The sequence below is a fragment of the Perognathus longimembris genome, chromosome 11, assembly GCF_023159225.1.
Source record: "Perognathus longimembris pacificus isolate PPM17 chromosome 11, ASM2315922v1, whole genome shotgun sequence".
NCBI classification, from domain to species: domain Eukaryota; kingdom Metazoa; phylum Chordata; class Mammalia; order Rodentia; family Heteromyidae; genus Perognathus; species Perognathus longimembris.
The window spans coordinates 5,005,658-5,028,081 of NC_063171.1; the positions used below are offsets into that span (position 1 = coordinate 5,005,658).

A 22,424-nucleotide genomic window follows, 5' to 3' on the forward strand; every position below is an offset into this window, starting at 1 on the left:
TCATCCCAAGGGCAAGTGGATTAACCTGGCACTCAGTCATCAAAAGCAGAAGGGTTCTTCTGACCAAACACAAAGCAGATGGCAGAGGAGAGAGGCATGAGTATCAACAGCCTCAGGCTCTGTCAACATCAGCTGTGCCCACAGGCTTGAAACAATGGACTTTACCCACACAGAATTGGGGAGAGACACCTGTACAATGAGATTACTGCCACTGAACTGTTGTTAGTAAGTATTCAGACAAACCAAGTCAACAAAGTACCCTGAGCAATACCTCAGAGGATGGCTGGGTTTGTCTGATCGACCTGTACAAACGGGAGCTGGTAGGTACAGTTATTATCCTTGGACCATTGTCTGGAATGTTACTGGATGCAGAGCACTGCTTGAGGAGCCTTCAGGGCCCATGATTCATTCAACCCCTAGAAATGTTGTCTTAGGCCTGGCATCAAGGGAACTACCCAAGCTGCTATACAGACATAGTTGAACCCTGAAGCCAGCTTTATTCCACCTGCCTGTGGGACCAGATGAGCTCTGGTACAGCTTGGACCCTGTACCAACAGCATCTGCTGCTCAAGGGCCATTTTATCTTCTGTGCTTCAGAACTCTACACTTGGGGAGAATTGTATTTGGGCTGCATGCAAGCTGCCTTAGTCCTTCTGGGAGCTGCTGGAGATGTAGCCTGAGCTCCTGCATGCCAAGAGATGAGCTTTCCAGTGAGGCTTTCCTGACCACTCTTACAAAAGAGCCTCTGACATGGCATCTGTGGCTCATGCCTGCAATCCTATTCAGGAGGCTGAGATATGAGGATTGTGGTTCAAAGCCAGCCTGGGCAGGAGAGTCCATGAGACTTTTATCTCCAATTAACTAGACAGGAACTTGAAGTGGCACTGTGGCTCAAGTGGTAGAGTTCTAGCCTTGAGCACAAAAGCTCAGGGACAGTGTCCAGGTCCTGAGTTCAAGCCCCACAACTGATGATGATGATCATGATGGTGGTGGTGGTGGTAATGATGATGATGATGATGATAAGCCTCTGTCTTTGTCTAGAATCCCCAGACCATTTCCTACTCATTGTTACCTGGTATCCCTGTTCACTATCTGGCTAAGTTTATTTGCTTATTGTTTTTTGCCCCACCAGAGTATAAGTTGCACAAGGACAGGTGTTTTGCTTATGTTCTTACTCCTGTAGCCTGCCATATGCATCTCATAACTATCAGAGAAGTTGAACAAATTATTGACAAATTGATGAGTAAGGCCTTCAGAAAATCTTTTAACCCTTTCTAAACATTCTCAGTTTCCTCAGACCCATAGCCATCTAAAGGTTTAAGGAGATGGACAGACCAAGCCATTTTCAGGGCTTTCTGTGTTTCTAAAGCAGGGCTCTTCTAATCCTGGAGTGTTGTCTCTGGAGTCTCAATGGCATGTTCCTGGTGCTTAGGGTGGAAAAAGAATCAGGAAAATTGATTTTAAAAATGGTGGCCTAACAAAATGTCAGAGTTTAAAAGGTGTTGAGTGGCCTCCAGATTTTAATTGTTTAGTGAATTTTTCCTTTACTGTTCCTGGTTTTACCTTTTCCAAATCAAGGTAGCCCATAGAGCTATGAGATGTTTAGTTACCTTCATAATTAAATTATATGAAGAGCTTCACAATTATCTGGGTTTTGTTCTGGTCATTTGTTCCACAGGCAGCAGCTCTTCATCTCCCAGGGCTGCGGTCAGGCTGCTATGGAGGAAGTGTCAGCACCGGGAAGCAAGGTCTACATACCTCACTGGGGCTATGGACCACTGAAGAAGCACTTAACCTCCCAAACTCTTTTTTATCCTTAGAATTCTAAGTTGCAGATGCCAAAGACACATGAGTTAGATTTAAAGACTTCCTGTAGCTCTTGCCCTCAGCATTGATAAGAGAAAGGGAAGCCCATCAAATCCTGTTGCTCAATCCAAGATTGGGACCCACACTAGCAACTCTCCAGTACCCCCAGAACTCAGGGGATCTTAGACACATGGGTTCTCCAACTTTTCACCACACTTGGATCAAGGCAGGGGCGGGGGGGGGGGATTAGAGGACTTTCTAGACTTCCTGAACTAGGGCGGGGGGGGGGGGGCGGGAATTAGAGGACTTTCTAGACTTCCTGAACTAGACGTTGGTCCCTTATTGAGATTCTCCCTGACCCTGTACACTCCATCGAGTAGCAGCATTTGTCACTCTTGGCAACATAGCCTCTGTCATTGGCAGATTGGAGCCAGCTCTCACAAGCTTATTAGCAAAGCTACTTGTTAAACTTTCAAGGAAGTTGGGAACTGTTTCATCTAACATTGGTAGCTTTAAAAGATCCACGATGGGATAAAATATTTAAACATTAGGGCTTCTCTTTCCCACCCATCATAAGCTGAATTCTAAACATTTACCAAGTTATCATTAGCTCTTAGTCACTTAATCATCACTCAACACTACTATGAGCTATTTAACTTCCTGACTCTGTGTGTGTGTGTGTGTGTGTGTGTGTACATGTATAGGGCACATTTATTATGGATATGTATGTTTAAAAAAGGAATAATCACATGGGGGCCAGAGGATGTGGGAAGATAAGATATCATGCCTAAAATTTGAGAGATTTTTGCACTAAAGTATACTTAAATTTAAATAATCCTTGATATAAATGTCACTACTTTAAGTTTAAAAAATTATGTTACAAATACGTCTCTGGGTAATTGAAAGAGGAAAATGTAATACTATATTTTTGGAAAGTGATACAAGTAGAAAAATCATATTTTTGATAAAAGCAACCAGAAATAAGCATGTACATATGTGTTTTTTTCTGTTAAAAATTATTTTTAAAATTACAGATTACTGACATAAGGACTGAGAGAAGGAAAAATATTTTTGAATTCATATACCTGTATGTTATTAACCTTTAAGTCTAATATTGCTTGGTTATACTTTTGGAATTAATTGCAGAGCCTACTCTGAGAAAAATGGTTTTGTAGAATGATCCATTTAGAAATGTCATGTGAATGAAATCATGTAGGTGTACATGAAAAATTAGCTTCATTCAGTTCTTCACACAAAATCCATGGCATTATCTACTTAAAAATGGAAATACATGAAGCTAACATAGTTATAAAGATGAAAAATTAAAATATTACAAGGATGTGTGTATGTGTGCGCGTGCACTCATGCTTAGAAACAATAAACTTTGAACAAACACAGATGAAGATAGCCAAGAGAACGGAGCTGCCTGTCCAGGCCCAAGCACTGTCAGACAGACAATGGCCTATTCATCCGTGTGGAGCACAGGAGCTTTAGTGTCCTTCTGCCTATTCCAAGTGTGATACCAATCCTCTAACATCGAAACATCTGTGGAATCTCCCTGTGAATTACCTTAGGAGGAATGTGGAGGCAAAACAAGGCAAGAGCAAAGTACCATGTGAACATAAATAATATATGTATTACATATACATATTATTATGTAAGACCCCCACTTGTCCACAGGGGATATGTCCCAAGATCCCCATGTATACATGTGCTTTAAATATATGTATATAAATTATGTACATATGTTTTAACATATGTTTATATATACATTATATAATATGTAAATTACATATATTGAACATAAACATATTTTATATAGTATATATAGTTTTTCCCATATAGACAGTAGGCATTATTTCAACATATGGTAAAGTTTAACATAATAATTAGGTTCTGTAAGAGATAAACAATAATAACTACTAATAAAATAGAATGATTCTGATACATCTTGCATTAAAAGTTGGGTGAATGGCATCTTCTGCCTCTCCTTACTGTACTGTGATGCTCCTACTCTTCCTGGGTGATGTGGGGTCATACTTGGCCACATGGTAGCATGCATGACTCAAGGGAGTGAGACGTAGTGTTAGGCTACTAGAGCAGGGTTACCTAGACATAAGTGCGGCCACACAGTGGCCGTCCTCCATTACCTGAGAGGATGGCTATGTGGCTATCAGGTGACAGCATGAAGATGCTGGACCTAGGATTGATTCACATTCTAGGCAGGGTGGAGAAAGGCAGGGGGTGGGAGTTCATGGCACCACTCAGAGCAGTGTGTAATTTGAAACAGAGGAATTGCTTATTTCTGAAATTTTCTATTTAATATTTTCAGACCATGGATAATGCTGGATAAGTGAAACTTTGGAAGGTGAAACTGCAAATAAAAGCTAAGCTAACATATGCATTTCACAGTAGAGACCTCTTAAAAGAAGCCATCAGAAGGTTGGCTCCCATGTTGATTTTCACTGAGGTATTACACATTTGCCACCATGTAAGATTCTTTTGGTTCACGTCTTTAAATTTTTATGGGTGAAACAACCACAGATCCAATGAAAGAGGTATATATTATCATATCACCCACTAGCTTTACACAATCTCCCTACCACTCAAGTATTCCTGGAGAAATTATACAGACTTGACTCTCCCTGAGAACCACCTGTGTGTGCCATTGTCATCTAATTGTAAAGATAGTAAAGATGGTAAGAGTACAGGGCTGGGAACCCAGAGAAGGCTCTGTTAAAATAATGAGGTGTTAACTACCCAATCCCCAGAGTTCTTTTAGGGATAAGAAAGAAATAGGTCTCTTTTGCTCTATAAGGATATATATTGTTGGATAACTTCCTAGTCCTGCTTAGTTTATGTCCTTCCAATCTTCAATGGTTACTTAATTTAGGAAAAATAGTGTCTTTACCTGAGACCCTGGACTCAGGCACTTCTGGGGTTGATAAGATTGGTCTAAAAAGATAGGTCTGAAACTGTAAAACAAACAATGAACTCTTATCATAACAGATCACATCCTCACCAGAAAAGCCGACAATCCTAGATTTTCTTCTGTGGTGATTGCATAACACAGGGCACTGCATTGTTGCCTCTCTTCAAGCCAAAGAAAGCAAGAAAGCACTACTACCTGCATGTCCAGCCAGTTCAAATGGGTTTCTGGGGAAACTTCAGTGACTGTGCCCAGCTAGAAACTGGATGACATGACTTTTGGACTTCTACTTCCCAGTTCTTCGCTCTAGCTAACATTCAGGCTCTTTCTTTCACCTGTTCTTGATCCATTCCACTATTACCTCAGTCTTCACCTGGACCGCCCCTCCCCATTAATAAATACTGAGCTTGGGAGTTGCCATATGCTTCCCTGAGCATCCTTGTCCTCTAGCCCTGGTTAGGAGTGGTTCTTCTGAGTTCCCCTGGTAATTTTTGACTACTGTCATAATACTGCTTACCATAGTGTGTGCCCCATCACTCATGTGTGGCTCATCTCTTCCTGTCAGCTGTAGTTCTAAACTTCACTTAAATATTAAAGTGACCTGAGGGAAAAAAAATTCACTCCTAAAATTCTTTCTGCATTCCAGATCAATGAAATCATGATTTGGGGGGATGAAATTAGGGTAGAACCCATGATTCATTGTTGTTAAAGATTCTTACTTGATGCCAGTGCAAATCGAGGGCAAGCATCACTGTACTAAATGATAAATTATTAGAAGATCTTTGGTATATAGACACAATGCAAAAGCCTAGCTGATACTGAGATGTAGTGGAATAAAAGAATTAGTGCAGTTTAGAGCCCCAGTGGCTCACACTTGCAATCCTAGCTACTCAAGAAACTGAAATCCAGAAGATTATGGTTCAAAGGCTGTAGTGACAGAAAAATCCGTGGGATTCTATTTTCAATTAGCCAGCAAAGAGCTGGGCAGGAGGCAGGGTTTAAGTGGTAGAATGCCAGCCAAGCACCAGTCAACGCCCTCAATATTATTTTAAAAAAACAGATTGATACAATTAACACTAAAATATCTTGGCGTCTTACAAGTGGCATTACATAGTAGAAGTTTATTTTGGAGCACAAGCAGTTAATGAGCAAAATATTCACAAATACAGGCATTAAAAAGCATCAGCCCATTGATTTGTAGTGATTTGTAGTTAGAATGATTTGGCAGGAAGCATCATGTGAGTTGTCATATATTCTGGAGACTTTCATTGTGGCACTGCTTCCACAGTGGTTCACCGGCTACCCAAAGAGGTTTCCACCACCGTTTTAGAGCTTTGTTTGTATTTGGTTTTCTTTGGTAGAAAAAGTCAGGATTTTTGGAATTTTTCTTTTCATTATACTGAGATATACTATGCACATTTAAATTAAGCGTGCAACTCAATGATTTTTACTATACTTACAAAGTTTTCTACCTGTCACCATTGTATAATTCTAGAACACTTGTGTAATTTCCACCTTATAGTTACCATTACAAGAAAGAAATGCAAACCAACAGTGAGATTGCATCTCCCCTGCTCCGCAGACATGAGCAAGTGATCTACTGTCTGTATTCATTACATTTGGACAGCTGTATCAATGGGACCACATACTATGTGGGTTGTTTTTGTTTCTATCACCTTTCATTTAACATAGTAATTTCAATGTTTATCTGTGTTGTAGCAAGAACCAGAATTTTTTTTTTCTGCCAGTACTGGGGTTCAAGTTCAGGCTTTACCACTTTAGCCATTCCCTAAACCTTTTCGCTTTTGCTATTTTTCAGTAACTAGAATTGCTTGTACCTTGGCATGGCTTGTTTGTTGAGGTGGGATCTCTGTTGGTGGTAAACTGTGACCCTCCTCCTCTCTGCCTCCTGACCTCCTAGATAGCTGGGATTACAGACATGAGTCACCATGGTTAACCAACCTTCCTTCCTTCCTTCCTTCCTTCCTTCCTTCCTTCCTTCCTTCCTTCCTTCCTCCCTCCCTCCCTCCCTCCCTCCCTCCCTCCCTCTCTCCCTTCCTTTCCCCCACCCTCTCTGATGTTGTTCAAGCTATCCTCCAACTTCTAAGCTCAAATGACTTTCCTGCCTCAACCGAGCAGGTGGAAGTATACAAATATGCAAATTGCAAATAATGCTACTATGAGGATCTTTTGTGCAAGTGTTTGTACAGATAAGTTTTGATTCTCTGAATTGCTATAAGAAGTCATATCATGGGCTGGGGATATAGCCTAGTGGCAAGAGTGCCTGCCTCGGATACACGAGGCCCTAGGTTCGATTCCCCAGCACCACATATACAGAAAACGGCCAGAAGCGGCGCTGTGGCTCAAGTGGCAGAGTGCTAGCCTTGAGCGGGAAGAAGCCAGGGACAGTGCTCAGGCCCTGAGTCCAAGCCCCAGGACTGGCCAAAAAAAAAAAAAAAGAAGTCATATCATAACTCTTCTACCTGTGTTGTAAACAAGCTTCTCAGGTATTTCTGAGACTCGGTGAAGTTGAGAGCCTCCAAGGCCCCATACTGTGCTCCAGCCTCTGCCACCAGCTATGACACAGTATTGGTAGTTGATGCAAAAGAAAACCTGTCATGGCATCCCATCCATTCTGCTTCATCAATACCGAGGTAACAGTATAACTAGCAATGTCATGGTACTGCCACCATGTGACGGGTTTAAATGCAGCTATATTATAGAGAAAGCTTTTTAAAGAACTAGCTGGGTCACTCAGAACTCTGACACCTCCTCCCTCCACAGTGCAGCTGGGCAGCTGGCCTTGCTTGTCTGTTTCCTGAGAACTGGGATCCTGTTGGATGAGCTCCCCACCCACCCCCACCCCCAGGAGCCTGAGTTTGGACGTGACATATGCAATGGGAATTCTCCATTCTTTTGGTCAGTTAATCATTTTTGGACACTTTTCCTAAATTTCCTCGCCTTTGAGACTTCTTCTTCTCAAAGTAGATGGTAATTTGCCTGCTGGTCCCTGCATGGTCCATGCAGGCTGTGATGCTGGCACAAAGGCTTTCCAGCAGTCAGAAGCACCCAGGCCTGAATGCAGAGCAGTGGCTGTGCCCATTGCACTCACAGCAGAAATGCCCCACATGGAAGCAAAAGTCTGAGGTTGTGGAGGTTTCCAGGTGTTGGGTTATAGCTGCCAGGTTGGCACGGGACAGTAGCAGAAGGCTCTGCTGGGAAACCATGCTGTGATTTCAGCATGGTGCCTGGTTTCCATTTCCAGGCCTGGCCTTCCCTTCTCTCAGATAGGCCAGTTTTTACCTGCCGCCTTGAATTAATACAGTTCTGCTTCTACTAAACAAGAACATGTCCACTACCACAGGATTCTACCTTAGAGGCCCACTGGTGCTGATTCTAAAGCATATGTATGTCCCAAATTTGCAAATTAGGCTTAGGGCCTTGGAAAATTGTTGTTACCCTCTTCTACAGAGAAAAGGTTCTTATCATGGATAAGGATAATTTGAAAAATACTTTTCATACTTTTAAGTTTAAAAAATTTCATGGATGCAACTTGGCCCTGTTGTGCTATTTATCCACACAGCAGTGAGCTGCTTTCTAAGGTGCTCTTTCCAGAACATTAACACTGAATCATGGTTTCTCTGCCATGTCCACCAGGTTCTTAGTTTCCATGGTTTGCTTCTATTTCTGAACAACCCTCCCACTCCATTGCTTTTCTTAAACATATATAAATATATAACAGCAGTTTTAAAATTCATTGTCTAGTAGCATTATCTAAGTGTCAGTCATGGATGGAAATTTTTGAGGTAAAACATGCTTCTGTGAATTTATACTTTATATACAGTACATATGTAGTAACATCAGAACAAGTATATATGTAGTCAATGATTTAGACAAATTCTATTTTATACTTTCCTATTTTAAAAGGCTGCTTACACAGTAGTAGATAATCTGTTTTTGTTTTTGTTGTTGTGGATGTTATTTTGTTTTGTTTTTATGCCAGTATGAGGGCTTGAACTCAGGGCATGGGTGCTATCCTTTAGTTCTTTCCACTCCAGGCTGGTGTTCTACCTCTTGAGCCACAGATCTACTTCTGAGTTTTAGGTGGATAACTGGAGATGAGTCTTAAGGACTTTCTAGCTTTGGCTGATTTCAAATTTTCATCTGCAGGTCTCAGTCTCTTAAGTAGCTAGGGTTACAGGTGTGAGCTACTGCCTTCTGGCTTTTAATAGGTATTGTGGGTGCTCCTAAGAAGAAATTGTTTCTGTGATGCAGAAGGTCCTATGAATGTGTAGATACCATGGAAAACTGTGTTACCATTCCCCAGCACCAAATGGGACCCTGCACAAACCAGCCTCAAGCCACCAGGCCTTGAATGTCTTTGAGCCACACAGGAATGAAATTCAGGAGAGAAGCAAGGTTTGACTAATGTTCTCATACTTCATCTTCATCAAGCCCACATTTGTTCTGAAACACTGAGGTAAACAGAAAGTGACAAATATGTCAATTGATTCTTTTTTCTTTTCTTTCTTCCTTTCTTTTCTTTTCTTTCTTTTCCTTCCTTCCTTCCTTCCTTCCTTCCTTCCTTCCTTCCTTCCTTCCTTCCTTTCTTCCTTTCTTTCTTTCTTTCTTTCTTTCTTTCTTTCTTTCTTTCTTTCTTTCTTTCTTTCTTTCTTTCTTTCTTTCTTTCTTTCTTTCTTTCGTTGTTGTTGGTGGTAGTGGTGGTGGTAGTGGTGGTGGTGTGGGGCTTGAATTCTGGGCCTGGGCACTGTTCTTGAGCTCTTCAGCTCAAGGCTAGCACTCTACCACTTGAGCCACAGTGCCACTTCTGGTTTTCTGATGGTGAATTGAAGATAAGAGTCTCACAAACTTTCCTGCCTGGACTGGCTTTGAACCACGATCCTTATATCTCAGCCTCCTGAGTAGCTAGTATTACAGGCATCAGCCACCAGCACCTGGCTCAACTGATTCTTTCTAAAGTTATGTTAAAGCTTGACTGTAACTGGGACCGCTTGGGAGGCTGAGGGGAGTAGGAAAGGAAAGAAAATGATGGAATGTGAATAATACTGGAATATATTGGGTTAATGTATGTAAATGGCACAAGGAATTTCACTAAAAGCTGTTGAACAATAGAGGTAGAAGGAATGAGAAAAAAGAGCAATGGAAGAGGTTAATCTGCCTAAAATTATAATACACACATATATGATAAATCATAAAAATTATGTTAAAGTTGATAAGTTGATCTATACAAGGCACAGTATGCATATCTCCCACACAGACCTGAGAACATATTTATGGATCTGCAATGAGGAATGGGGACTGAAATCTGACCTCTCTCTCTGTGTCTCTCTCTCTCCTCTCTTTCTCTCTCTCTCTCTCTCCCTTTCCTGTCCTTTACTTTCCTGTTTTTTTCTCACCCTCTCTTCCTCTCCCTTCCCCTCCTTCCTTCCTTTCCTCCTTTCCTTTCCTTTTTTTCCCTTTCCTTTCTTCCTTTCTTCCTTTATCCCTTCCTTTTATTCCCCTCCCCTCCCCTCCCCACCCCACTCCTCTCCCCCCACTCCCGCCGCCCTCTTTCCTTCTTTTCTGGCTGTGTTTGAATTCAGAAATTCAGAGCCTTGTACCCTGTGCTGTCGATGGCATTTGCCCTTATAGCTGATGTTCTACAACTTGAACCATGCATCCATCCTGGCTTTTTGCTGGTTGATTGGAGATGGAGTCTCTCAGACTTTTCTTCTAGGCTGGCTTCAAACCTCAGTTCTCCAGATCTCAGCCTCCTGAATAGCTAGGTTTACAAGTACAAGTCACAGGTTCTCAGGTACTATTCTTCATTTCTCAGGCTACACATGGTCTTTGCTAAACAAAGCCCTCCTAATGTCATAATATTTATTCATGAGTAGTTCAGAGAATGTTTTGTGGTTAGCAATTTCCCAGAGCATATAGTTGTGGGGAAAACAAAACAAAACAAATAGTTTGCCACCTATAAAAACTAATACAAATTCAATACCATACATAAGGATATTCTGAAAACAATCATTTATCCTCGATATCATTTGAGACAGCACAGGTGGGCAGTGAGAGTTGAGTCATATCACAGTTTTGTTAGAATCATTTCTCAAGGGTGGGTAACTTGCGACTAACCAAAAAAAGTTTCCTTTGTGAAGAAGTCATCTGGCCTTAGTTTACTTTCTTGATTGTACTGGAGTTTGAACTCCAGATCTTGTTCTACTAGAAAGAATTTCTGCTACTTGAACTAGACCTCCAACCCTCTTACTTTTGCTATAAATGCCTCCTCACCCAGCCTGGTCCACAGCTGTCTTTCATTTTCTGGGTAGAGGAGGATGAGATGCCTGACATCATGACCAGGTTTGGTTGACTGAGATGAGATCTCATGAACCTTTTGCCTGGCCTGGTCTTTGACCTCCAGCCTGCTGACCTGAACCTTTTGCCTGGCCTAGCCTTTGACCTCCAGCCTCCTGAGTAGAATTACAGGCAAAAGCCACTGTGCCTGATCTTGAAATCTAAATACATATCCTGAAATCTCTTAGCTCCAGGCCACACAGTTTTGGAAAAGTCATAGATTGCCCTCCAAACTATCACCGAGTCTCTTTCCCACTAAAGTAAGCTATCCCAATGCACTAAAGACTGCAAATTAACAAACATTTAACATGCCAGTTATTCAGTCTGAAATCCTTCTCAATCCTGGATTTCCATCTAGTGAAACACACATCCATGACAATGATCTCTCAATGGAACACAACAGCTTTTCAAGGGTTAACTGTACTGAAGCTCTTTAATGACTTTGGCTACCTCCTGAGCCCTGTCTCTGGGGATGGGAGTGTGCTATGCACCAAAGAGTATTGGGGGGAGGGAGGGGACATTCCCATGGGCTTCAACTGGACATAACTTGTTTTTAATGTTTAAGGTAAACATGTCACTGTATTCTCATTAGGAATTCCACAAAGCAGTAAAAGGCCTCCTATTCTCCTTTCTGCCTATCCCCTCTTCTGAACTTCTATTCTGACTGTTCAAATTGTTCCCTGGCACCCACTCACTCCTTCTGTGCCCTGAATTCTCCCCTACGCCCAGCCTGCAGCAATCTCTTTGGACCAGAGGAGCCTCCTCCTGCTTCTTAATCCTTCTTCTCAACCAGCTCTTCCATGAGGACAGACAATAACAATTAGTGGCCCCAAAGTTGCCCTACCCATTAAGCCTGAAGGATGAAATTGGCTTATTAGGATCAGCAAAAATAGTTGAAGAATGAGCAATTAATATCTCTATCTTTTGGTTTTACATTCCTTTGTCTCTTCCTGGGATTTGGAGACTGTGAGAAGTTCAAGTCCTCTTTAGTTTCTGACAGCTGTAACTCTTTAATGAAAAATATTTTGAAGGTGTGAGATTACTAATTTAGTGTTAAGATGCTGATTTATTTCTAAACAATATAAGTATCTTGGCTCTCTGACTTGTTACCATCTTTTGAGAAAGCACAGTCATTTAAATGTCTGTTTAAACAGTTTATTTATATGGTCATTGATTTCAGCATTCTGGTAATCTCTTCACTTATGAAGGTTCCACACCTGCTCCCTCCCTGAAGTCTCCTGGTAAGATTGATAGCTTTCTAGCCATGGCATTTTAAAGAGATAAGACTGGACAAACCATAAAACGATTTGTATTTCAAATACCCCAAATGATAAACATCTATACAGTTAAGTAGTTACTTAAATCAACATTTAAACTTTGAAGTCATTCTCTATCTGGCAGGGAGAAATTCACATCTTGGATGAGTTCTAAGAAACTAACATGAAAATGTACTTGGTTCAAAAGCAAGTCCTCAACAATCTGGAAGTTTCTCTGAGCTCTGAATGCAAGTTCTTCCATTCTAGAATTCTGGACCGAGAATTAGAGTATGGGAAGGCTTAAACAGACAAATGACAGAACAATGTAGGGACTGTTGGAGTCCTGTCCTGGAGACTGTAATTTGGAAGATTAAAGCAGCCCCACAGAGTCCCTTGGAAAGGCGGGGTGCTCTGCCCATTCACCCTGCACAGTCCACACAGGTGGAGGAGCATGGGCCTCCAGGTGCAGCGATCCAACAAGGGACAGCAAAGAAACTCCAGCAGAGCCAGCTGCAGTCACGGAGCACTGAGCACTGGGAATATATGTCATCATAATTTCCACTTGGGATATTTGTTTATGCGGTCAAGCAAGCACTGGAGAGAAACAAGTAGGATGATGTTCTCCAGGGGTCTGAGAAGTGAAAGGCAAGGAAGGAAAGCTGCAAGGGCAGAAGAATGATCAAAATTATCTTGGAGCATCAAAAACAATCTTTCCCCTTTACACAACTCTAGGGCAGTAGTTTTCCATTCCCCGTGGCACTGGCATCTGCCAACTGAAACCAATGAATTCTTACTCAAGTGAAGGTGAACAGAGACACCGAAGCCAATTCTTCCATGCCTACCCTGGCAGACAGAGCTAATCTTGCCCAGAAACCATGAGACTTGCTTTGGCTCAACAGGGACATGAATTTTACTTTAAAAACAGTGACGCAATTTAGACATACTCCTACAATAGAATCTGGTACTGGAAAATACATGCTTGTCAATTGTTTAGATAGATATGTAAGTATCTATTCCCAGTGATAACTTGGGTAGGGCTGGACAGCAGCCTTGGTGGCTAAACAGTAATGCCACCACCAGGGAGAGTTGCCAACATTTATAAATAGGGAGGCTTTTATGCAAAGATCTAGATTTTTGTCTTCTGGAAAAATCAGAAGATCTGGATAACTTGAACTTTATTTTCCTTTTTTTATGTAAGTCAGCAACTTCCAGACTACAATGACTTACTCAGGCCTCCTCCCCCTCTACATTATTTACTTGGCTTCTGACTAAAGCTTGCCTGCTACATTATCATAAATAGCTGGGGATTAAAAAGATGCACTGGCAGCAATACTAGAATTATTGTGGGGAAAATTTCTGAACTATTTGCAGGCTATGCCCTTGGCTTCTTTTGTTGGAGATTACAAAAACCATCTTAAATTGGTTGCATTATTTGTCAGTCTGACACCATTGATGAGATTTTTTTTCTTTCCCCAATAAGTTTATCAATATATGAAATAATGAAATCCAGCAGGAAAATCTCATTTACAATTAACTCACTAGAAAACAAATAGTAACACTCTCTCCTTCCATACATGAAGAATTATTAATCAAATAATTGTCGTTGTTTTGACTTTGTTAAAAATATAAAAGTTATATTTCTGTTTTAACTCTACTATGTAGAAGTTATAGTTTATATACATATTCTCTTCCTTAATATTGGCATTTTATTTCAGTATATATGATTTCAATTATTGTTATTAAATACTTAAAAATTAAACTACTCTATATGTGAATTTCTAATAAGCTATCTCAAATCCTTTATGACATTAGAATACAGATACATTAACTAATACAACTAATATTTAAAAATAGATAAGAGGACAGCTAAAACTTACTGTTTATAAAATATCATCTTATATCTAATCTGAAAAAAAATTTTTATTTGATTTTATTTCTTCTCTTTTGAACACAGGATAAAATTATAAATAATTGGTTGGAATCTTTGCTGAATAATTTGCCATGAATTAGAAAGACACATCTATAGTTTTTGTTGTTTGCTTGATTTTAATAATGAAAGGTGTCAGTTATGACATTTTTAATTCTCTCACCTACTAGTCCCTTCGTTCAACAAGGTATTTATCTGCTTTGTGTCAAGAACTAAATATGAGGTCCTAGGTTCGATTCCCCAGCACCACATATACAGAAAACGGCCAGAAGCGGCGCTGTGGCTCAAGTGGCAGAGTGCTAGCCTTGAGCGGGAAGAAGCCAGGGACAGTGCTCAGGCCCTGAGTCCAAGGCCCAGGACTGGCCAAAAAAAAAAAAAAAAAAAAAAAAAAAGAACTAAATATGACTAAAGCCAAGTTTAGAACTTATATAACTCAACTAATGGAGCAGATAAAAGACTGAGCCATCTGTAAAGTCTGGATTTGGATTAGATATATCTGGTTCTTTCAAAACAATGGTCCACAAGACAGGTGCTAGTGGTTCATACCTGTAATCCTAAATTGCTCAGAAGGCTGAGATCTGAGGATCACAGTTCAAAGCTACCCTGGGCAGGAAAGTCTGAGAGACTCTTATCTCCAATTAACTACCAAAAAGCCAGAAATGAAGCTATGGCTCAAAGTGGTAGAGTGCTAGCCTTGAGCATAAAAGCTCAGGAAAAATGCCCAGGCCCTGAATTCATGCTTCAGGACAAGCACACACACACATAAATGTAGTCCATAAATAAGGAATTTGCCTATAAGATAGTAAGACATTACTGTCTAAGTCCCTCCAACCTCCATAGAGTCCGAAGAATATATAAATTTGCCAGATATAAAATTTATATTTTAGCTGGCATACAAGGATTGGCATTCTATACCATGGAACATGACTCAGACATCATCCCTCCCCCTATGGTACAAATACATGTGAACTTAGAGAAAATACCAGGTCTACAAATGTTCCCAGGGTCAGAACCATGAGAAGAGTGCAAGACTGGCTGTGTCAGCAGGATTTCATTGGGCAGGAGCATATGATCTGCAGGCTGGCCTCACTGGTAGGATGCTGGTCCACGACAGGGCTCTGATGTGTGGAAGGCCCAGGCCGGAAGCAGTAGCACCTGAATAACTGCACACAATTCTCACACACACATCTGCATCAACATCAGCATCATCACTGAAACCACCTTTACAACCACACCTTGCTAGATTCTCAGGCCCAGAGTTTCTGAATCAAAACACAAAGAATGGAAGCCTCAAACCCTGCATTTCACACAAGTCCCTGGAGGTATGAAAGCTACTGGCCTGGGGACCACACTTTGAAAACCATTTTAAAACAAAAATTGATTCTCAGTTATAAACAATTGGAGCTTAAAGAAAAAGGGTTTTGGATAGCTAATAAATGGTTCAAAGCAATAAGAACCTGACTCACAGAAAGATCTAGAAGGGTTCAGGTCCAGCTGTCTTAATGCCTGGGAATCTCTGGCAGCGCACATCAGTTCCGATTGTTATTTCTATTTTGCTTCAATATACAGATTCCCTGCAAGAAGAATTCCCTGTCTGGCTAAACTGACTGGTTATTTAGAACCATAAATCCCCAAGCCAGTGCCGATGGTTCACACCTATAATCCTAGCACTCAGGAGGCTGATATCTGAGGATCGTGGTTCAAAGCCAGCTCAGGCAGAAAAGTCCCTATGAGACTCTTATCTATAATTAACTACTTAAGTGGAGCTGTGGCTCAAAGTGGTAGAGTACTAGCCTTGAGCTCAGGGACAGCATCCAGGCTCTGATTTCAAGCCCACAACTGACCAAAAAGATTTTTTTTTAAAGAATAAATAATTTTAAGTCCCCAACACTGGGAACAATTTGAAGACAATTGAAAGGAAACCTGGATATTATAGCCAAAAATGTATTTATAAGTTGTTTATAAAATAAACAAGCAAAAGAAAATCCAAGCAAACTTCCCAAGTAGGAAAATCAATTTCAAGAGATACTAGAGTTTGGGACAGGAAGATTTGAGGCACATGGTCTAAGCTGGGGCTCTTACAGAATCTTAATTTAAAATGGCAGTTTATAGCCTCTTTAGAGAAAGAAAGGAAGACACTACATCAAGTCTTTGGGAAAACCCATGGGTACAAAAGTGGTCAATTTCCTGCCCATGTTCCTGGACCTGTACTTCTGGGCCTGTGAAAAACCCCCAGGGAAACATTACTTAGGAGCTTCCAGCATCAGAGACACAGTCAGCCACCCAGAGACTGAAGTGGGCTGTGGGCTTCAATGACAGGACTCCATCTGGGTTTTCTTCACTTGTGTTATTATGAATTCTTTCAAACATGCAGGACTTCATAGAGATAATACTTGCATACCTTTCAATCACCCAGATACCCAGATTTCTGTTTCTAAATAATAACGTTGAATTTGTAGAACCTGAGCCCTGGTCAAATCTTGTGACACCAGGAGACAAGATGGCCACTAGCATGGGGAGGAGTGAAGACCTGCAGATGATTGCAGATAACCAAATCACTGATTAGAAAGGAGGCAGATAGACAAAGCATTGTGCCCACACACTAAAAACAGGCAAGGAATTGTTTCAATCATCTGGAATTTAGTAATTTTCCCTCCTTCTCTCCCTCCCTCCCTTCCCTTCCTCATCTTCCTCCTTCTCCTCTCTCTCATCTCTCTCTTTCCCTAAAGTCAGCCTAAGCTGACTTTAAGCTACCATCCTCAGATCTCAGCCTCCTGAGTAGCTAGGATTACAGGTATGAGCCACTGGCACTAGCTAAAGGCATCAATTCTCAAAGGAATTTTCCTTAAGATACTTAGCATTAAATTTGTCTGATATGAACAGTTATTTTCAGATTACCAATACACATTTTAAATATTGGCTTCATTCTGTGTAGCCTCTGAGCAGAAAAGTAATCAGGTGGGTGGAATAGACATGCCAGGGATAGCTTAGCTCTGTGGATGGCTCAGCCTGGGTACTCATGTGTGCTCCAAGAGGAATACTGCTTTAAACTTTGTACTGTTCTTTTCTTTTAATCATAAGTTGTGACTAGGCACAGTAGTGAACAGGTTGAGATTTTAATCTTCAACACACCAGCAAATGATAACCCTGAAGTGTTACAACTTGTGCTCTTATTTCCATTTCATGGGTATCAATGTAATTATGCAATGAAATGATTCAACTATTGAGCTACAGATGAACGAATGAGCAAGCCCAGACACTAGGCTGTTGTCATGTTAAGACAATGATTCTTTTAGATACTTTTCTTACTTCACCTACGACAAGGGTTTTCCACAGCTGGATTTTCTTTTTCTCTCATTTCTGGTCTAGGAAGCAACATTTTCCATCCCCTGGAGATCTCCCAGGAGAGGGCTGACATGTTTAAGGAGCACAATTCTTCTCTGAAGCAATTTTCCCAGAGATACAAAGTTTGCATCTATTTGGCTATTATAACAATTATTTCAGTGAAAGCTGGATTAGGGACTATATAGACTCAGAGGAAGGCACAAACACAGACCTGATCTCTGCTCTCCCAGACACAGGTTTAGAAGAAGAGACTGTGGTGTGGGCCACAGAGGGGTAAAAGTGACTGTGAAGAGGTGCAGAGAAGTGCTGAGCAAACACCAAGGCAGAAGAGGTGACTTCTAGTTTGATGGGAAGGGAAAATGTGCTATTCTTAATCAATAATCAGAATCATTTAGCAGGGATGACAGGGAGAAGTATCCTAGGAACAATAAGCAAAGGCCTGAAGAACAAGGATGCCACAAGGATGCCACACACGCTGTTTGTTGGGTGGTCACAGATGTATAAATGAGATGGCTAGAAAAAGTGGTTAGACTGTCAATGTCTAGTTACTGGCCACAGCATCATCTTTTGCTTTCCCCATGCTGATGGGGATGATGGGAAGGGGATTGGGAGTCACTAAGGACAGCCCTGTGTTCAGAGTGGGTCTTTGCCTCCATGCCACCCACTCCTCGCCTCTCTGCATAGACATGTGCTTCCTTCTCTGGAGTGCAGAATCTATGGATCTGTCTCTCTCTTCTAGCCTTTATTCTACTCTATCAGTTGAGTTCTCTAAGTTCTGGGACTTGGCTTTGGTCATATCTAGTACTTGACACAAAGTAAATGCCTGGTTGAATGAATGAAGGAGTGGATGAGAGAATGTGAGTGGCTATAATGTACCCAGCCCTGTACTTGATACAGTGCATACACGCTAGTGGCATTGCCCCCAATGACCTAAGCTTCTAGTGGGCATGGATGTAGAAATGGAGAGTGTCAACCAAATGTAGTATGTTGGATACACTGAGCTCTCTTAAATTGAATAAGGCTTGAACTCAGGTCTTCTTATTTGCTCGGCAGGGGGCTCTATTACTTGAGCCACATCTATATCCTTACTTGCTCCGGTAGCTTTTAGGACAGGGCTGGGCTGGACTATGGCCCTCCCACTTAAGCTTGCACTATAACTGGGATGACAGTTCCATGCTAGGGTGCCCAGCTTCTCTAGCTGACATAAAGAGGCTGATGAAAGTTTTGCATGGGCTGGCTTTGAACTGTAATCCTCCTTATCTCTACTTTCAAAGAAGCTAAGGTGACAGAAGTGAGCCACTGGTGCCTGGTTATTTCTTTCTTAATTTGCAGCGTTCTGAGATCTCCCAAGAACATTTCAATCTCTTATCTCAGAAAACGTCGTGTACAATATTCTTTTCCCATGACCTTGCTTGTTTTCTTCATCCCCTTTTCTCTGTCACTCTAGTAGGTCACGCTCTTCTTGTGTTGTCTTTTGGTTCTGCTTGATTTTCTGTGTCCACTTCAAATCTGTTTCACTTTTTTTTCCTTCAGTTTTAGGCATCAAATCTTGCTATCTCGTGTATATTAGGCAATTATTCTACCCCTGAGCCACACCCCAGTTCCTCACTTCACACATTTATACATAGGTTTTTACCACTTCTCTTTTAAACCAACAGAGCTTTGAGGTGATAGTACAAGGGTAGGAGAAAAAGGAGATTGGCAGTGAAGCCTTTTGAAACTATTTGACACTTCAAGTGCACACAGAAGCCTATAATCTGGAGAGGCAGCAAGTTACAACAGTAAAACCATGAGTTTCACTGTGTGGTAAGTGATCTACACTGTTGAAAATTCCGGTTTTTTTGGTTTTTTTTTGTTTTTTTTGGCCAGTTCTGGGCCTTGGACTCAGGGCCCGAGCACTGTCCCTGGCTTCTTCCCGCTCAAGGCTAGCACTCTGCCACTTGAGCCACAGCGCCGCTTCTGGCCGTTTTCTGTATATGTGGTGCTGGGGAATCGAACCTAGGGCCTCGTGTATCCGAGGCAGGCACTCTTGCCACTAGGCTATATCCCCAGCCCCCAGGTTTTTTCCCCCCAGTCTGATAAATGATCCTCATCTTGCTTCATTTTATTTTTATTTTAAAATCACTACTATAAAAAGTATCATCCATGGGTCTGGGAATGTGGCTCAGTGGTAGAGTGCTTGCCTAGCATGCATGAAGCCCTGGGTTCAATTCCTCAGCACCACACACACAGAAAAAGCCAGAAGTGGCACTGCAGCTCAAGTGGTAGAGTGCTAGCCTTGAGCAAAAGAAGATCAGGGGCAGTGCCCAGGCCCCGAGTCCAAGCCCCAAGACTGGAAAAAAAAAAAAAAAAGTATCGTCCATAATATAAGAAGATATACAGTTCACTCTCAATATCTACTATGGTAAATTCTGTCTTCATTCAATTTTTAATTCATGAATGGAAGCAAAACCTTGATGAAGATACTTGGATACTGACATACAAACAAATCAGATGATCCCAGTGCAGCCGAGCCTGGGTCAGTGACAGGAGAGAAGCACCCAGAAAAACAAGGGAAGAGGAAGAAGATGCTGCAGGAATTTCCCTTAAGCACCAGCAGTGTTTTTCTTTTGTTTATTATGAAAAGGTGCTAGGAGAGAACATCTGAGATTACATCATCTGCCACTACAGGACTTCTCTGACTCTAGATGTTATCTTTCACCTCAAGATCAGACCAAGAAACAGGCAGCTGAATGGAGCTCTGGGCTACAAGGTACACTTCTGTTAGACTGTGTCACCAGGGTGCCAGTTCAGGTGCAGGGCATTTTCAGTATTGGTTAAATGAATATACAAGGCCTCAAAAAGTTTTGAATTTATTAGAAGAGTTCAAAACTCTGTTAATAGTATGGTGGGTTAGCTTTTCTCTAAACAAAAATGAGACACTTCCAGAATTTTACCCATTTCAGCCCATTTCCAGGATTTATTATATTACAGTCTTTTCTGTATTTTTCCTGGACTGAAGCATCTTAGGGCTGAGATACATCTGAGGAACTTGATGTTATTAAGATTGGTCCTTGAATCAAAGGTTGGTCTTTAATCAAAGTCATGACATAGTAGTCAAGATATAGAGGAGACAATGAAAAGAATGACAAGCCAATCTCTGAAAACTTAACTTTTAAAACATTAGGTTGTGGCAGAGTGATCAATTTAAGATAGTGAAGAGCTAGATGCTGGTGGCTCACACCTGTAATCCCAAATACCAAGGAGACCAAGATCTGAGGATAGCAGTTTGATGCCAGCCTGGACAAAAAAATTCCAGGAGACTCTTCTTTCCAATTAAATCCCCAGAGGTGTAGCTATGGCTCAAGTACTAGATCAAAACAGTGAAGCAAGAGTGAGAGGTCCTGAGGTCAAGCCCCAATGTGTCAGTACGAGAGAGAGAGAGAGAGAGAGAGACAGACAGACAGACAGACAGACAGACAGACAGACAGAATGCATGAATGAATACACAGTGCAGGAGATACTCATTAGTTATTTTCTATGCAAACAGGCTGAAGTGTGAATGCATTTTGTGAAGTTCTGATTGAAGAAAGTATTTGCAGGAGAATGGATAATTAACAACTGTTTCATACTGTCACTTGCCCCAAAGTCACAAGACTGGGATAGAATGAATATATATATATATATATATATATATATATGCTCTGATTGTATTAATTCCATGTGGCCATCATCATCTAGATAGGAAAAAAATTCTCAGGCTCTACCCTAGGCATACAAAAAACACAAGATTTATTTTAGGAAACAACCCCAGATCGATTTTTCATACACCAGACCTTCATAAGCTCTTCTCTAGATCCACTTTCTGTGTGTCAATGACTGTCTCTTCTCTCTACTCACATGCACTAAGTCAGCCAAGCATCTTTTTCTATTGGCCATCAGGGTAGATGTGGTTAGACCATAAGAGCTCAGATATTCATTTTTATTAGCAGCAACAATATGAGCTTTTACATAGAGGCAGTAAAATATTGATTTTTAGACTTGTGTGTAGTAGACAAGCCTCATCGATAACGTCTAGCAACGTCTTGCTAGAAATAATATAAATAATGGGATGAAAGAAAAGAGAAAGACACTTACATGAGCTCTAAGTTGCTCCTGGGAAGCTTTTACTTCAGCTTGCAGCTTCTCAATGCACTAAAATGGAGAAACATTTAGGAACCAAGTGCAGATTTTCCTTTTACATGTTCCAAGTGTTCCAGATGTAAATATGTGCCAGTTCTCAAACCTTGGGAATCTTAGCTAGATGTGTTGGAAATCATGATTGGGAGATCATCTCTCCTTTTCCTAACTCCCTTCCACTCTTCAGAGGAGTCCAAAGGCAATAAAACACACAAATAGGTTAAGAACAAAGAAATGGTGGGGAAAAATAATGTTAGCTTGATGTGCTGACACTGATGCTAACATATGTCCGTACTGTCACATACATGTAAGTAGATACCTTCACACAGAAACATAGCTATGTGCCCCCAAAGCAGATACAATCCCTTAGGGTTAGACAAGAAACTTATGTCATTATATAGCTACAGATGCATAATTTTGTATAAAATAATTGATAAAATTATAAGCCAAATTTTATGATCCACTTGTCTTACTACATAGAAATTGTTCCTTCAGCCTTGAGAACTGAAAAATACATGTACAAAAATATGTACAGTCAATACCATTTGCAAAATAGGTAGAATAGACAATTAACTTTATTCAATAGGGTGCATTATTAAAAACTTCAAAAACAGAACTAAAGAGTTTAAATATTTGCTGTCAATAT

General features: G+C 41.0%; 1 protein-coding gene across 3 annotated transcripts in view; it reads right to left on the reverse strand.

Annotated features, from left to right (window-relative positions):
- Ccdc192 (coiled-coil domain containing 192) overlaps nucleotides 1–22,424 on the reverse strand; it is a 226,845-nt gene that overhangs the window by 115,497 nt on the left and 88,924 nt on the right. For all 3 annotated transcript variants that reach the window (XM_048358139.1, XM_048358140.1, XM_048358141.1), the window contains exon 5: nucleotides 21,737–21,793. In XM_048358139.1, the coding sequence (XP_048214096.1) occupies nucleotides 21,737–21,793 (57 nt within the window). The remainder of the gene's footprint in view (nucleotides 1–21,736; nucleotides 21,794–22,424) is intronic.